This window comes from Ceratotherium simum, chromosome 2, assembly GCF_057802395.1.
Source record: "Ceratotherium simum simum isolate JZ-2026a chromosome 2, ASM5780239v1, whole genome shotgun sequence".
Taxonomy (NCBI): Eukaryota; Metazoa; Chordata; class Mammalia; order Perissodactyla; family Rhinocerotidae; genus Ceratotherium; species Ceratotherium simum.
In genome coordinates, this window is record NC_141901.1 from 79,057,414 (window position 1) to 79,075,409 (window position 17,996).

At 38.3% G+C, this 17,996-nt stretch overlaps 1 protein-coding gene across 1 annotated transcript in view; it reads left to right on the plus strand.

Annotated features, from left to right (window-relative positions):
* Window positions 1-17,996, plus strand: part of LOC101407785 (uricase) — a 92,041-nt gene that overhangs the window by 1,703 nt on the left and 72,342 nt on the right. The window contains exons 2-5 of the mRNA XM_087448352.1: window positions 710-806; window positions 4,407-4,490; window positions 14,318-14,458; window positions 15,431-15,570. Coding sequence (XP_087304478.1) covers window positions 15,520-15,570 — 51 coding nt within the window. The 5' untranslated portion in view covers window positions 710-806; window positions 4,407-4,490; window positions 14,318-14,458; window positions 15,431-15,519. The remainder of the gene's footprint in view (window positions 1-709; window positions 807-4,406; window positions 4,491-14,317; window positions 14,459-15,430; window positions 15,571-17,996) is intronic.

Sequence of the window (17,996 nt, forward strand, 5' to 3'; positions counted from 1 at the left end):
TGTTGAGCTTAAAGATCACTGACATATGGGTTTGGCTGCAGTAAATCATAGAAGTTTGTGTAGTTTATTTAAAGAGGAATAATCAGATCAAAAACAAGGAGGAAGAAGAGGGGAAGCAGGAACAGACAAACCATCCTTTAAAATATGTAGACTGAAAAAATATTTTAGAAGTCTCTTCTAGCCTTAATATTTTATCTCTTTGCATAGAATACATCCTTTCCTCATAAGAACATAAAATAATCATGAATTGGATTTAGATAACTATCTTAAATTTATTCAGAGGTACCATACAAATGAGACTATAAGCTGCTTAACATAGAGACTTCCTTTTTTTTCTTTCATGGCTTATTTGTAGTAACAGTTGTGTGAGTTGAATGAAAGGATTTCTATGATCAGAATAAAATCCTTATTCTGAAGAAGTCACAAAAGCATTGATCAATTCAGCAAATATATATTTAAGCTACTCAATAAAAGAACAGAGTGAGTGAGTATGATGGAAACAGTGGGCTCCACGTTCAGATCTGTGTTCAGATCTTCACTTAGTCACTTAGATGCTATAAAATCTCAATTAAGTCACATAACCTCTGGGAGCATCAATTTCTTCATCTGTTAACTGGGGCTAATTATACTGCCACATAGGTTGCTGAGATAATGTATATTAAAAAAAACACACTCAATAAATACTAACTAGCTATTTTTATATTTCTAGGTATAAGAGACTGTGTTAAACATCATGGAGGAAAAAAGACATCATATTTGCTCTCATGTAGCTTACAGTTTAGAAGAAGATGAAGCACAATTCAAGTGTAAGTATTGAGTAGTGGTCGGTATAGAGTGATCCTTAACTTGAGGTCCATTTCAGCCATTTACTTTCTAACTAATTGCTTCATTGTCCATTGTTTTCAAGGCCCATTCCCAATATAGTATGTGTTATTTTAAAATAAAACACTTATTTTTTATAAAATTTTTTTATTGATGTTATAATAGTTTATAACATTGTGAGATTCCAGTTGTACATTATTATTTGTCAGTTACCACATAAATGCGCAACTATACAATTACTCGACAGATTTTCAATATCTGAAAAGTGTTTGTATTTGAGTCACTCTAATTCAGTTTGGGCAGGAGGAGGTGTAGCTCTAATCTCTCTTCACAAAATTGTATTAATTCTACTCTTGTTGACTTTAACTTCTTTCGAAAGAAAGCAGACACTGTGAGAGTGCTGGTGATGCTATAAATCCCTGTAATAACTTTTTTTTTTTTTAACTACCCCACTAATCCTAAGGAACTGGCTCTCTCTATTTTTTGTGTGTGTGTGTGTGAGGAAGATCAGCCCTAAGCTAACATCCACGCTAATCCTCCTCTTTTTGCTGAGGAAGACTGGCTCTGAGCTAACATCTATTGCCAATCCTCCTCCTTTTTTTTTTTCCCCCCCAAAGCCCCAGTAGCTAGTTGTATGTCATAGTTGCACATCCTTCTAGTTGCTGTATGTGGGACGCGGCCTCAGCATGGCCGGAGAAGCGGTGCGTCGGTGCACGCCCGGGATCCGAACCCAGGCCGCCAGTAGCAGAGTGCATGCACTTAACCGCTAAGCCATCGGGCCGACCCCAATGGGTAATTGTACGGTGAATACTATCATCGCTATATACTAAGCACTATGAAATAGACATAATGCATGTGCTGGCCTTTCCAGAAACCAGAAATATATTAGGAAACTAGAAGTTTTTTTCCAGAAATAAGTCTTCAGATTGTGTCTTTAGAATAATTTCTAATTATTTCCTTGAGGTATATAACTTTTTTCAGCAGACTCTAAACTTGGCCATGATGCTATAGGATGCAAGGGCAGTCCTCACTATATTTTCCAAGTAGCTTGATTCGTAGTAATAAGGCGAGCTGTTGGGATAAATAGGAGTTTTTCTGCCTGTTAATATTTCCAGAGCATGTATAATTCCACATGTGTTTTCTCTGGTGATACACATTTCTGATTCCTACCTGACCAGGAAAAGCAACACCACAATCAAATTGCAATTTCACTAAAATATCATCTCCTAAAATGATTTCTAGTTGTTTGAGTTCATCAAAGGAGCTTTTATTTATATCTTTGGAATGTATATGGTGCCTCTGGCTGGTATTTCTGACTATGGGGCAACCATAAATATAATTTAAATATTGGTCTGGAATGGCTTTTGTGTGTCTAAGTATTTATTCTGTTGATTCGTTCATTCAACAAATATTTATTAAGTTATACTTTGTACCAGATCCTCTGGCTATAGCAGTCAAGAAGAAACCACTCCCTGCCCCCAAAGCACTCCAGTGGGGAGAGACCAACAAGCATAGAAGCAAATCCAAAAAGTGTGAGAGGTTCTATGGCTGCTACCTTTTTGTATAATCAAGACCAAATTTAGAATGACATCTTCTTATCTCTTCTTCAAAGAGCCAGATTAGGTATATTTGTAAGTCCCTTGGTGGTAGCTCGGATTATATTTTTCATAGAAATTAACCCATGTGTGGTGAGTAGATCACCCAGACCAGAGACACATCTACCATCATTGTTATTGGTTTTTGTATACCCATGAGAAAATTTTGATAAAATAATTCTTATGGTATCACCTAGCGTGGGCACCTAATTTTCCTATATGAAGACACAGGAAGAGACTGATTTGGTTCCCAGTTAGAGAAGCTTACCATAGACCCTAGAGAAACAAAACCATAAATGGTCTGCTTGTATGCATCAGAAGATAATAATGCATCCAGACCAGTGGGTCTCCAACTCAGGTGTGCATGAGTCATGTTTACTTTTTGCTAAAGTTAGCTAAGAATCTGACACTAAGGTGGCTCTTAGACACTCAATTCCTTTTTATTACTGCTTACATTAATATTTTGACACTGATTGGCTTCATTGCCCAGAAATGGCTGATTTTTGAATCTCAGCAGGAAGACATTAAAGTCTCTTCCTGCTAAATGCAATGTGGTATAGGGATTGAATCCTGGGACAGAAAAAAGACATTTGTGGAAAATGAATGAAATCTGAATAAAGCCCAAAGTTTAGTTAATATTAATGTAAGTGTTGTTTCTTAGGTATTATGGCAATATAAGATGTTAACATTAGGAGAAACTGGGTGAGAGTATATAGGAACTCTCTGTATTATTTTTGCAACATTTCCGTAAATCTAAAATTATTCCAAAATAAAAATTAAAAAAAAAAAAAATCTCTCCCTGACCTTTCCCTTAACAAAGCCCCTGAAGTATTATCAGGTAAAAGAAATCAAAGAACTTCTCTACACCAACTCAGGCTTCCCATTTGTAGGTAGACCAACATTGTTTAATTTGTTTTGTTGGGGTGACAGCAAAGCTACTAACAGTTACAAAATGCATTTGCTAAATATATAGGACAGACAATTAAAGCAGGAGAGGTGCTTCCTTTACTCTCCATTCCTTGAACTTTTATGTATAGAGTTTCCACTTGAGTACTTTGCACTTAGTGATATGTTGTTTTAATAATAATGCTCAAATCATTTCATGGATGACTGTTCCCATCCACCCCCGCCCTCCTTCAGAGCACTTAATGCAGTGTGCTGCAGGAAGCAGGCATTCAGAACTCAGATTTCTCTGACTAACTGAGTGACTCAATGTGCTACCTGTAATTGTATTTTAAAATTTAATCAGGGCAGTTCTAGGAACTCAAGGGGATAAAGTCAAAATCAACTATTCAAGGTAGGTTTGCATAAATTGTGTAGAGTGAATAGACTTCATCAAACTTGTCAAAATGCAGAATTTGTCAGTGGAAACCAGAATATCAAAAACTTAAATCATCCATATGAAATACTCTCAAGACTGAAGGTGAATAGTTCATGGTGAAGTTAACATTTCTAAAATAAATTTTGGGCTGAACAGAAAGTTACCATTTGTTACTTCTTTCAAGCTTTCATTTTATTGTATTTTGTTTTTTAAGGTAATCAAGGATCGCAAATATTGTCTTGTTCTGGCTGTCGATACATGTTGAGAAATTCTTAAAAAGGCCTATAATAGAAGGAACCACTTATCGCTCCAATCTTCCTCAGTAGTATCTGTGTAAACTAAACTCAAAGCTACTTAAAATTACCAAGAATTATGGTACATCTAACAATAGAGCTTCTCAAAGTGTTTCCAATGTATCATCTCAGTCCTAAAATTCCTGTAAATAGATGCAAGGCAGGAATTGTCACCATTTTTCCAGTGAGAAAATGGAAATTCAAAGAGATTAAAAACAGCACCCAGATTAAACTACAAATCGTAATTCTTAGACTATTGCTCTTCCAAGTAATCATGTATCATGCCCTTAGATCCATATTACTTAGAGTGAATTAAGTGAAAACAACCCATACATGCATCTGCATATAACTCATTTTCTTTTCTTGACTCTGCAGTGTATGTTCAGCAACAAAGCACTTGATGACGTGCAATGTGGATCCTTTAAAAGAGGCAGATGCATGAAGTTTGGAGCAGTGAATGTAAGAGCAATATTTGTTTTTAATTTACATATTTCAACCCATGTTTTCTATTGTGGAGATGGTAGAGCTTGATACCATTTTGGCAAAGTGAATTTAAGCAAAAAATATATATATTTGACATATCATTTACTGTATCTATAATTAGACTTACCTCAGGGGTTCCCAATTATAGAAAGTGGGAAAGAATTATCTTTATGATTTCCTGAGGTGAGGTAATAAATTGAAAATTATTTGGTTGACACAATTACAAAATTATTGGTCAGATGCCAGGGGAATTATTGATTTTTCTTCCAGGTTTTTTTCTTAGGAATAGAATAGTTTTCAAATACCTGAATAAGATTTCACATTCAAACCATTTATAGGGAGCTTTAATATTTGAGCTGCTAAAAAGAGGTTTACCATTTGAACTGCTAGGAGACTGTGCCTTCTAGCTTTATGGAAAATGAAGATGTACCTAATGTACTTTATATAGCTGATAAAAGATACCATCTATTTCATGTTTTATCTCAAATTAGCATAAACATTTCTGCATTTGTTGTGAAACTAGCATCTAACATAGAGCAGTCAGGGTTTGGTGTCCTAGATAAGGAAATACAGTGTGTTATCTTTTCCAGAGGAACATTGTATTGTCATATCACACATTTAAATAGGAGCCATGGTATTGATCCATAGCCATCTTCACTAAAAATGGAAGTCTCCCTTAACTTGGAATTGTATTTAATGAATAGAGCACATTTACTCCATATAAACTATTAAGTAAGATGATTCCATTACTCATTTATTCATTCATTCTATAAATTTTTCTGAGCTGCCACAACCAAGCACGGGCCTTATGAGGAAGCCAAATAAGCAAAACACAACATAAGGCCCCTCTCTGCAAGGAACTTAAAATTTAATGAAGAATCAAAACATACAAACAAGAAATCTTATGTCTTAATCCAGGCATTAAATAGCACTGGAAAAGAACAGTCCTGTAGAAGTTAGAAGATTATATCTACGAGTAAGTGCCGTGATATTAAATAAAGAGAGTGCCCTGTGTTTTGAAAGCAATGTATTATAATGGTTAGGCACGTAAGTTTTATTTTTTTATCGTATAATTTTATTGTCTATATTCATTATACTGTATATGAGATCTCTATGGCTTATTTACTGCTTGTTACAAGTTTGTACCCTTAAATACCATCACTCTTATCTCCCCTTTCACCCCTAGTAACCACCATTTTACTCTCTATTTTTTCACAGGTGTAACTTTTTTAGATTCCACATATAAGTGATATCACACAGTACTTGTCTTTCTGTTTGACTTATCTTGCTTAACATAATGTGCTCAAGGTCCATCCACGTTGTGACAAATGAGAGGATATCCTCCTTTCTCCTGGCTGAATAATATTCCATTGTGTATATGTACCACCTCTGTTTTATCCATTCATCTGTTGATGGACATTTGGGTTGTTTCCATATCTTGGCTATTGAGGAACACAGGTTTTAGAGCCAGCCAGATCTGGGTTCCAGTCCCAGTTTACCTGCATTACTTGTGTGATCTTGGGCAAGTCCCTTAACTTCTCTAAGCCTCTGTTTCCTTTCCCTTTAAAAAAAGTAGATAATAAAAGCACCTAGCCCATGGAGTTGTTGTGATGATTAGATGAGATTGATAATGCATGAAACAACTTTAGCACAATCTGTGTGGCCCTCAGTATGCTCTCACTAAGTACCTCCTATTATTAGTAGTTTATTATTATAATCAGAGAAGATTTCCCAGAGAAGATAAGAACAAAGGTAGACCTGCTCAGTGTTTGAGTTGAGTACAAGTGCTACCTCATTTGTCTCTGAGGCTGAGGAAAAGAGATGATCAGTGATGCCTCAGTTGGAAATTTACTGAATGACTTTGGGTAAATACATGGAAATTCATTCATTCATTCACTCATTCATTCATCAATTATTTCTTGTTTGTCTTCTCATTGCTGGCTACTCTGCTAGATGCCAAGAATATAATGGTAAGTAAAAACACTCAGGCCCTTCTTTCATTGAACAAATACTTAGATAAATATATATAGTTATTATAATGAATGTTATGAAGATATATACCATTCTCTGAGAGTATGTAGCAAGGGGATACCTGCCTAGTTCAGGGAAGGCTTTCCTGAGGTAGTGATGTATGAGCTGAACTGTAAAGAAGTCGGAAGTGGGAAGGGAGGGGTGGGGAAGGGTATTTGGGCAGAGGGAGCAGCATATGTGAAGACTGAGCTTGGTGTGCCTGCGGCCTAGAGAGACCAGGTCTAGGCAGTTTCACCACAAGCATCTTTGCTGTCACAAGCATTTTCCCCGCATAACTGGCTGTAAGGCAATTTTGCTATAAAAGATAAAATCACAAAAAATAAAAGAGGGACATCAATTAAAAAAGACATAATGAAACATGAAAAAATGAATAACAAAATTAAAAAGACTTGATAGAAAAGTACAAAATATTTGAATACATTTAAAATGTGTGTATGTAGATTCATGACAATACTGCATAAATAACTGATTTTATTTTATTTTTTGTGGATTGTACCTAAGTGCTTGTCTTCATTATACTGGAACTGTAGGTCAACTCTGTGCCCTCAAAGAGGACTTCAGCCCTCTTTTGCCTCCAATGTAGTGTGTTTTAAAATAAGAAAGCAACTCTTGGGACAAATCATCATCATCTATCATCTGGATAAAGCCATCAATAACTTCGCTAACTGGAAGAAATGCTAACTATTTTAAGACCACCACCACCTCTACATGTCACTGTATAGACCATTGTGAGGGCTAGCTAAGATTTATATCATATAAAAACAGGAGTAACTACAAGAACTTCATCAATGGAGAAATGAAATGATCAAAACAAAAAATTGTCAACCAGTTATTTTGTCTTTTATGGCAAAATTGCCTTATGGCCAATTATTTATGCAGCAGAAATGTTTGCAGTGAGAATGCTTATGGCAAAGATGCTTGCAGCAAAACTACCAGACACGGGAGAGACCAGTGTGGGTGGAGTGCAGTGAGAGGGGAGGCGGGTCAGGTGAGACTAGAAGCAGGGCTTTGGGAGCAGTAATAAGGATTTAGATCATTATCCCAAGTGTATTAATGGTAAACCATTAAAGAATTTAAGGAGGGGTGTGACATGATCAGATCTATGTTTTGTAAAAGCACTGTGGCTGCAGCGTGGGTAGGCCGAGAGTGCTGGAAGTAGAGCGGAGTGACTGGTTATATGACCATGTGATTGAAGGGACTGAATTCAGTGGGGTATAAACATGAAAAGATTCCACAGTTGTTGCTAACCATTGTCTTCAAATGTGCTGATATAATTTCCTTTCAAATTCCTTAACAACATCTCTAGCAGATTATCATAGCTGCTAGATTGTTTTCTGTTATTAAAAAGTCCTGTCTGTCCTAGTCCAATCTTATACCCAATTTAAATCTTTCTCTGCCCACTACTACCCCCAATGACCTTACAGTCCACTCATGACCCAAAGACTGAGGGACTTCCCTGGAAGTGGGGTTGGCATGTGGTCTGTTTTCTTACCTTCTCTATTATTGGTTTTCCTTTGTTCCCTGGCCTGTGTGGCCTGAGTGGAGGGCTGGGGTAAAGCTGCAAATGTCTCCCATTTATCTGAAGCCACTGCTGATATGCTCTTTTTGTTAGGCATCCAAATGCTGCCTCTTTCTGTTGAGGCATTCTTCAGAAGGCCCTGCAAGGGCCTCTGCATAGTTCTCTGATATGGGAGGGGTCACTTCTCTTGATACCCTACCTTAGCAATATATCCCACAGCCTCTTGGTGTTGGGGTCGCCTTGCTTGGGATGTGGCCCTCTTGGGCAGGTACCAGCAATTCACTTCAAGCTTGGCTTTCTTCTGTAGTGTCTTCTGGGAAATCTAAGTGTCTTGCCACCCCAACTGCTATCACTTCTCTTTGTTCTCTACTTATTGTTTTTCTGCTGCTTGGAGTGGTGCTGAGAGCAGATTAGCAAGTCCACTGCCTAAGTAGGTTTCCAACCCAGCAATGAGATGCTTGGTCTCCTTCTTACAGGAGTTTCTTGTCTTTATAAGTAATTTGATTGGGTTTCCTAACTTGGGTTGTGGGGAGGGAAAGAGGTACATCATTTGCCCCCAGGAACTCCCTTCATAGCCTCTAGTATTTATATATTTATATATATATATATATATATCCCTGTGAGAACTCAGGGAGGGAATAATTTACCATCCTGAAATACTGGATATGAGAGGTGAGAGAGAACAGAGTCAAGTATGATTCCCCATTTCTGAACTATAAAATTGATGGACGGTGAGACAGAGAAAAGTCAAGAAAGGACCAGGTAGTTAGGGTAGAGGGGAAGCCCTGAGTTTGATTCTGCACATTTCAAGTGTGAAGTGCCTTTTGAACATCTAACTGGAGTTATCAAATAGGCAGTTGGACTTATGGCCTGGAGCTCAAAGAAGTCTGAACTAGAGGTGTAAATTTGGAAGTAATTGTTGTAAAGATAATAATTGAAGACATAAATATGCATGTAACCAACTAGAGAGGATATAGCATAAGAAGAATAGTAGGTCTAGGACTGATTTTTTAGGAACTCCAACAGTTAAAGGGTGAATAGAGGAGGATGAGTTGGCAAAAGAGACTGAGGAAGAATAGTAGACGGAAAACAAGGAGTGTCTGGTGGAATAGAATCTAAGAGAAGAGAGCGTTTTATAAAGGAGAGAGTCATCAACATGTTAAACGCTGCTGAGAGATCAGATAAGCTGAGGACTAAATTATCCATTGGATTTAACAACCTAGAGACCATTGGTGACCTTAGTGATAGTCATTTCAGGGGAGTAGAAATGGAAGTTAGATCAAAGTGAATTTAAAAAGGAGTGTGTAGTGAGAAAAGGAAGACAGAGAGTAGACAAATTCTTTATCAGTTTGTCTGTGGAGGGGAGGACAGCGATAGGGTGGTAGTGAGTAGAGGAAGTGGAGTTGAGGGAGGATGTTTTAGAGGTGAAGAGACTGAGTAGGTTTGAAAACTGATGGGAAGGATCCAATACAGAGGGGCATTAAGAATTGAACACATTAGAGAGAAAGCACTTGGGGTGGGATCCAGAGCACAGGAAGAGGAATGGCCTTAGATAGGAACAAGGAAAGTAGGAAAGGATTGCTGTAATTTTATGTAGATGTGTAGGTTTCATTTTGGGGAACTTGAGGGCGTTTCTGACCCTTTTGTGTAGTAGAGGTAAGGTCATAAGGTGAGATTTTAGCTAAACCGAAAGCAAGCGTATTCATTATTACTGCTTTACCATCATCTGTAGAAGACTTTAGATTCCAAATTCCATTTGACTTGACATTTTCCAAGGTAACATGTCTCTCTCACCCTTCAAGGCATCCTCACACATAGTTCCAGACATGCCGAAATAGCACAGTTATCTTTCTGTGGCCATTAATCTCATTTCACTCATTAATGCACATCTCATCAAAAGCTAAACCCCAAGAGATTAGGGAGAAGGAAAAAGTATTTCAGTGATTTCAGTAGTCTTGAGGCTTGATTATCATTAAGATCACTTGGCTTTGACCCTGGACTTTAGGGCCAGTGCTTATTTTCATGACTACCAAAAAATACAGTGTCCTTGTAATAGGCAAAACTTGTAATAAGCAAAACTACAGAAATAAGTTTGGATTTCCAAGCATCTTCCCATATAAACAAAGTGACAATTTGGAAACTCCTGAAAAGCTTATAATATATGTCATTATATAATTTTTACTAAGTGACCAGCATGCTTAGAAAACCAGGAAAACCGGTTTCAACTGGTTTTACTTACAGACTTAGGTGAGTAGGTAAGTTATTTAAATTCCTTTAACAAAAGTCAGTTTCAGAGTAAATGAGTTGGGACTCTGATACATGACTGATTAGTAAACCTTGTAGCTCTGATCCCAGGAAATAAGACTGACTAAAATGTAAATACTGACTCATGGATTAACTGGATTCATTAATTAGTTCTAGTTCCCCACGCTAACTGGGATGAAATTGTTTTCAACAAAGTTCAAGATTTTTTAACTCCTGCCTTCCTCCCAAACTAAAAGGCAGTCCCTTTCCTCTCTCAGCCACCTCAAATTAAGTAACCTCTTTGGACTCATATTTGATTATTTTCTAGTCACTAAGCTCTTGAGAGTATGTTCAAGTGTCCCTGAGTGGATTTGGGTTTGTGTCTATCCTACTTCCCCCATTAATTTATCAGTTCCTTAAGGGTCATTCTCTGTTGCAGTGGTTTTGAATTGTTTCTGGTGTCTTCACCAAAGAACCTGAATCCTACCATGATGGAAACAAATAAACTCATGTTTACATGCATTCTGTTATTATACTTCGCATTTCCTGTATTATTTTAATGACCAAAAATTATGGTAATATGGTAGGGAGCATATTTTGTTGCAATAATAATGGCAGATAACATTTATCTGGCACTTTTTACATGCCAAGCAATGTTTTAAGTGCTTTACATCTATGACTCATTTAATCTTCTCAACAATCCAGTGTGTCAGGTACTATTATGGACCTCGTTTTTGTAGATTAGGTATCTGAGGCACTGAGAGGTTAAATATCCTGCCCAGAGTCACCTGACCAGAGCCAGGATCCACACTCAGGCAATCTGGCTCCTGCACCCACATTCTTAGGGGCTATGCTACAAAATGATCCACCATATAAAACCAAGTGTTTCATTAGTAACTAAAAATATGCTACTATTTTGGAGTCTGAACTTCACCACTACAGCACTGAAATGAAGATAAATAAAAATTTTCAAAGGTAATATCAGCAAGTAAAGTGGGCAGAAAATGGTGCGTTATGCTTGCAAGTGGGATTAGGAAGAATGAATATTCGAAGATTCTAATAAAAACCTTGTGTCCTACCTAGAACGCTTTTCCTTTCCCACTCACGGTCTGCATATCCCTAGTAGAGAGTAGAGAATTACTGCGTTAGTAAACATTCTGCGTGACTCCTTACTACACCTGCTGTATATGATTCCAAGCAGAGTGGACCCTCAGTGAGTACTGGTGTCTGATTCGAAAGTTCATTAGTTCATTCAACAACCATTTATTCAGAATATACCCCCCCAAAACTGATAGGTCTGTAGGGGAGGCAAACATGTAAACAAATAATTACAACACAGTAATATAAATGAAAAAATAGAGGCATGTGCGAGGTGTATAGTGGGGATACTGAGATGAAGAAGAGAAGTGGTGGTGGACAGGATGACAGGGAGAAGAGGAAGTGTTTGAATTGGGTTAGTGAGTTCTGCAGGCAGACAATGAATAGGGAAGGCCATTCCAAGCAGAGGGAGTGACATGTGTCAAGACTCATGGATGTGAAATAGGATAATGTGTTCAAGGAACTGCAAATCCCTTAGTATTATAGGGACATATTGTACAGGAAAGGAAGGGAATTGGAGATGAAGCTGGAGGGATGGGGAAGGACTAGAAGAATATGAAGGAATTTAGAACTTTATTGGAGAGAATAGAGAGCCAGTGAATAGTTGTCAGCCGGGGATTGACACGCTGAATTTAATACTCAAATTGTTCTCCAACTTCTTCCAATTGATTATCACACATGAACAATGTATTAAAAAGTAATCAAGCATACGAGATTTTCATATATCTAAAGTGGCCATCTGTAGTGGGCAAATACTGTTTATGCCTGCCCAGCATCCACTCTTTCTTTCTTTCATTTTTTTTTTTTTTTTTAATTTTTTTTTAAGATTTTATTTATTTATTTTTTCCCCCCAAAGCCCCAGTAGATAGTTGTATGTCAAAGTTCCACGTCCTTCTAGTTGCTGTATGTGGGACGCGGCCTCAGCATGGCCGGAGAAGCAGCGCGTCAGTGCGAGCCCGGGATCCGAACCCGGGTCGCCAGCAGCGGAGCGCGCTCGCTTAACCACTAAGCCACGGGGCCGGCCCTCTTTCATTTTTTTAATTTTTGTATTTTTTGTGAGGGAGATCAGCCCTGAGCTAACATCTGATGCCAATCTTCCTCTTTTTTCTGAGGAAGATTGGCCCTGAGCTAACATCTGTGCCCATCTTCCTCTACTTTATATGGGATGCCGCCACAGCATGGCTTCACAAGCGGTGCGTCGGTGCGCGCCGGGGACCCGAACGGGCGAACCCTGGGCGGCTGCAGCTGAGCGCGCGCACTTAACCGCTTGCACCACTGGGCCAGCCCCTCTTTCATTTTTTGTAATAGCACCTTGACTTTCCTTTGGGGGGTTAACCCTCCCCCTGTGCCTACAGTCTCCTACAACTATCAAAAAAGTTATCCTACCTTCCCTAGCTGAAAGTTGAGCAAGGGATCTAAGCAAGTTTCCTCCACCTCTTCCAGGAACTGAAATTTTCTGAGGAGTGACTCAAGAATGGGAAAAGATTATAGCTGATACACTTGGTGTCAGCACCCTGAAGGAAGCCCGTACTTCCTTTTACCCAGGTCATCCAAGTTACCTTAGTTTTCCCCTTTCTGAAGCTAGGTCTTCCCAGATTGCTTTTGATTCCTTGAACTTCCCCATAACCTTCCAATGAATTCCATTTTTGCTTGAAGTAATGCGTTCTTTTTTGCTCAAACTAGGTGCAATTTCCTTCCAAGCTAAGAACCTTAATTTGTACATCACCTGTGGGGATGATCTGCTTACCTTTACCTGCTGAAATTAGCTGGAAATTTTGTGCTTAGGTTGTTGTACTCCTACCAGCCTAGACACAGCAGGCAGCTCTTTTCTCTCTGGGTCTTGATGCTGCACTAGTATGCTGGCAAGAAGTGGGCTCAGGTTTGCTTTACTCTCAGAATCTGCAAACCTCCTTCTCTCTCATTCTCTTCTCCCCACAGCCACCAACCTAGAACAGTGGAATCTCTACTTATGAAAGTCTTCGTCCCTTTATATTTCTGGCCAAGACACTCTTTCTATGTTTAGCATAGAAACATTCATCCCTTTCACAAAACCACTATGTTCTCTTAAGGCCCTGGAAGAGTACTGAAAAAGATTTGTAGGCCTCTTCTACTTTCCACCTTCCCCAAAGCTACTCAGAGGCAATAAACACGTAATTATCTATGTGCTTGAATTGGGAAGTAGGTTGGAAGCAGAAGAAAAATGAAAAGACACAAAGGAGGAAAAGAAAAGAAGTTAGCACTTCAAAATACTCCAGTAGCTTAATAATAAAAATAACGATACTTTTCAAGATATCTTTATTATCGTTCTTTATTGTATTTTTTGTTTGTATATTTTGTTTCATTTTATATTTTACTCATGGATGGAGAGTGAACATTTATTACTGGTTGTATTGGGTTGTTTTCCTGGATACATAGTGGCTGTTTTTAGTCACTGTAATGCCAGCAATGGTTATGCTTGTGTCCAAAGCTGAACAATCTTCCTACATTTTCCAAGTCATCTGAAAGAGCTCTCGGAAGCCACACTTCCCATCAGAACGCTTGGGACACAGTCTGTCCATCTTAGACTCTGGCTTTTGGGTCACTGGCAAGGTGTTGTCCTTAGTTGTCTTATTCATGCACACCTTTTGACCTCTGTCATTTAAAGCTTCCTATATGTAGTTATGTAATATCAAATTCAGATGGTGGAATGTATGGAGGTGCAATAAATGACTGTGAGTGTTTTAACATGTTTCATGACTGGAACTTATATGATGGACTTTCTTTCCTAAATCTCCATCTCTGCCACATTCTGTGATAATTTTCACCAGATTGTACATTCTCCTAGAACCCTCAAGGGGGATAAATGTTTCCTCCTCTAATCTTCATTACACTCTCATTCTCCCTTCTCATGTCATTCCTTTCTTTTCCACAGAAACTTGGAGCTTTGCAGAACAGAGAAGGTGGAGGCAAAGAGGAAGAGAAAAAGCACCAAAAGGAGAAAAAGCCAGTAATGGAAGCTGGAGAGAAGAATGAAAATTTGAAAGAGGAGGAACCAATACTCTTAAAATATTTTGTAAGTATTCAAAAACAAAAGACTAAAATTAGTCAACAAAAATACTAAAAAAGTGTCACTTATCCTCCTCTCCTCCTTTTACATCTGCACCCCCACCACCATCCATCTCCCCCTCCCCAAACCTTTCTGATACAGGACATTTCACAAAAGTCACAATGGTTTTGAACATGTTCTTTCAATATATGTCTTAGAGCTATTGCTCATCATTACTTGGGTTCCTCTAATCAAACAAGAACTGCTTCTAACTGCTTTATCATTACTAGTAGTAAAGTTATCCTTCTTGCGAGGGACTGTCTGAGAGAATGACCCAAGAAGGGAATCAAGATTTGAACCCACCTCTTACATTATCCTCGGCATGGAGGTAGCTTGTACTCTAGACCTCATAAGGTCGTTTTCTTTCTTGCTCATGGTTATGTTTTGTTTTTTATGATTTGTTTTTACCTGCATATCCTTGGTGTTATTTGAAAATTTTTGTTTGGCTTCAGCTGTTTTCTTGGAAATAAATGGAGCTGATAGTAATACAAATGGTACTTTGCTCAAGAGTGATGGCAAAGAAAGCCTAGTTCATTCTTTTTATTATAGGTTTTTCTTCTACGGAGAGGCTACACTGAGATGAAGGTACCATTATTTATGCTAGCAAATGTTATGTGCTTGTGTTTTTCTAGTATTTCATTTTTTTCTATTTCCTGATTTAATAATAAATCTCTTTTTTCTTTCATCCAGTCAGCTTAGAAGGGGAAGGTAAGAGGCAGTTACATCCAAGGATGGCATTTCTTCTTTTGGAGATTTGTTTTAATAATTACCCAGGCTTTGATGTCTGTATTTCCATATTTGTTGTCATTCCTTAATAATAGAGGTAATTTCTCTCAGAACTTTTTAGCCTCATAACTTTACTTCCCAGAGGCAAAGGACATGCTCTCTGCCTGAGTGCATTATGAAACACCTGGGTTTGTCTGGCCTATCCCTCCACAGGTTGCACCACCCAGGACACTATGAAAATGAAGTTGCCACTGACTAGGAGTCAGCAGTAATCTGCTGGCTTCAGATGAACTCAAACCAACATGGAACCCCAAAGACCAGGCTGTAGAAGGTCATCTTTGAATCTCCTTGAAGTAAGTTTTCAGCCAGATTTTTACTTATTTTAGTGTTGTTTTGGAGATGCCACTTCATTGGGTTTTTAAAAATTTGATGCTCAGCATAGAAGCATGAGGTCTCTAAATGTAGGACTTCACTGAATGAGGGTGATCGTTAGCAGGCTCTCCCTTCTTTCCTCTTTATAAGACCCTCTTTTTCCTTTGTTGATGTTTTATGCTCAGTGCGTTGGGAGAAACACTTCCTAGGAATTACCTCTATTTTATTTTGTAGCAGTCTAGCCAAAAAGAAAAAGGAGAGCTGAAGGGAAATGGAGATGAAATTCAAGGATTGATTTATAAAATATAAACATTTTACTTTAGGTTTTATATGGCTCACAGCCCATCTTTATGCTATAATACATCTGATTCTCACAGATTACCCCAAATATTGTTTGTCATTCATGCATTTCAACAAACATCTATTATTGAGCACTTTGAAAATAAAGAGAGAGAGATTTCAACCAGAATGTAAGCTCATGAGCACGAGTCTGTTTCGTTCACTGCTGTATCCCTAGCACTCAGTACAATGCCTGGCACATAGGAGGCACTCAATAAATACTTGTTGATGAATGAATAAATGAATGAATGGATGTTAGTGTGATTGTTTAAAAAAGAAATTTATTTTAGCGTAAGAGATATACTAAGTATATTGGACCTGGAATTGTGAACATCGTAAAGCCCATTATTCAGAAAAGGACCCCAAGGAAGACTTGAAGCACCCAACTGTCAGAGGACATATGCTCCTTTATGTTCATAGTGGGCAGCTATTTTATGATCCAGATTGTTTTTGCCTCTGACGAGGCATGTGGTTAATTTCATCTTTTCATTTTCACTCTTGCTTAGAAGGTAAAAAGACTCTGATCTATAAAAACAATGAATTAGTTTTATTTACTAGTCTTTTCTGTGTTCATGTAGTGCCTATCTCTAAAGAATTCCAAAGTATCCATCAAATGGTTGTATTAAACGTCACAGCTCAGCACAGAGGTTGTGAGCAGAGCCAGCCTTTGGGATGGGCGGTGTGCGCTTCTGCACACAGCTCCTTAGGCAGGGCCAAGCCAACTCTCACTAGTTTCTGGTTTTGAATTTTGTATTTGCTGTTCCTCTATTTCTGTATCCTTCCTAGGGCCAGCAGTAAAGACAGGGGGAATTGAAGATGCGGACCTGGAATGTTGGTAGAGGACTTGGCTGTTACCCTCTGTCACCCACTTCTTTCCTGTCTACCTAGCTCAGAATATCTTTTTTTATTCTTTGCTCCTCTAGCAGCAAAGTCATAGTGGGAACCAAATACAGACTTGGCCGAGAGCACTCCCCAGCTAAGAGGGCACCATCACCTCCCTTTTGTAGTCTCAGGAGCCTGACTTCAGAGTGACCTCACAGGTTATGCTGTGCCTGCAGCAGCGAGAGCAGTTCTGTCTGAGGTTTTAGCCATTATACTGCACTATAAAAAGCACATAACATAGTCTAATACTTTTATGTCACAGTTGGACTGTTACGGTATTTCATTTTATAAGAACTTTAAGTCCAACACATAAATCTGTCTTAGGTCAGCGAAGCTGTGTGTTTTTTTTTTTCTTTTCTTGTAATTCACTCTGAGTTCATCCAAGGCAAACATTTCTAAACCAGCCGATTAGAAAAGACCTTGTGGTGTAGTGGGAAAAACACAAGATTGAGAATCAGGATCTCAGTTCTAGACTGGACTTTGTTGCTAACCAGCTCTTTACCCAGAATGAATCAAGACCCTGTGCCTCATTTCCTTGGTTTATAAACTAAGAGAATTGCATGAAATGAACTGCAGCAGCACTTTCAGCTCTAATGTTCTATTTCGGCTCAAGACCTTTTGTCCCTCCTTGCTACCTTTTTGAATAATGTAATATGAAGTGTTGGAAAGAACCCTAGCATCAGTCCAGTAAACGTTAGTTGTCTAAGCTAAATTGAATCTAGACAACAGACTTAGTTTATAGAGGAGGGAACTACGTGAGCACAGAAAAGTCAAGTTACTTGCCTAAGTCACACAACTAATTAATAGCAGAAACCTGAGATTTTTATTAATCATGAATTTTTTCTCAGAAAAATTCCCCCCATTATCTTTTGTTGATGGTGGTGCTGGTGGTGGTGGTGATGGGTGTAGAAGAAACATAAGTTTTCATGACAAAGTGTAACTGCTATTTCTGCTAAGATGGCATTGCCTATTTTGATATTCCCTGCATATCTTATGCCAAAACATTGGTTGCTGTTGTGCAGAAGTGTGTGTTGGTTGCTTTAGGATTAAACACAGACCAGAAACTCCTGGAGAAAAAGACCACCCTGTTTTTAAGAAACTAACACCTTTCTTTAGTTTTTCCTTCTGATTTCATTTTTAAAATCATGCTCATTATTCAAATAGTAAGGAGGTCCTAAAAATCCAT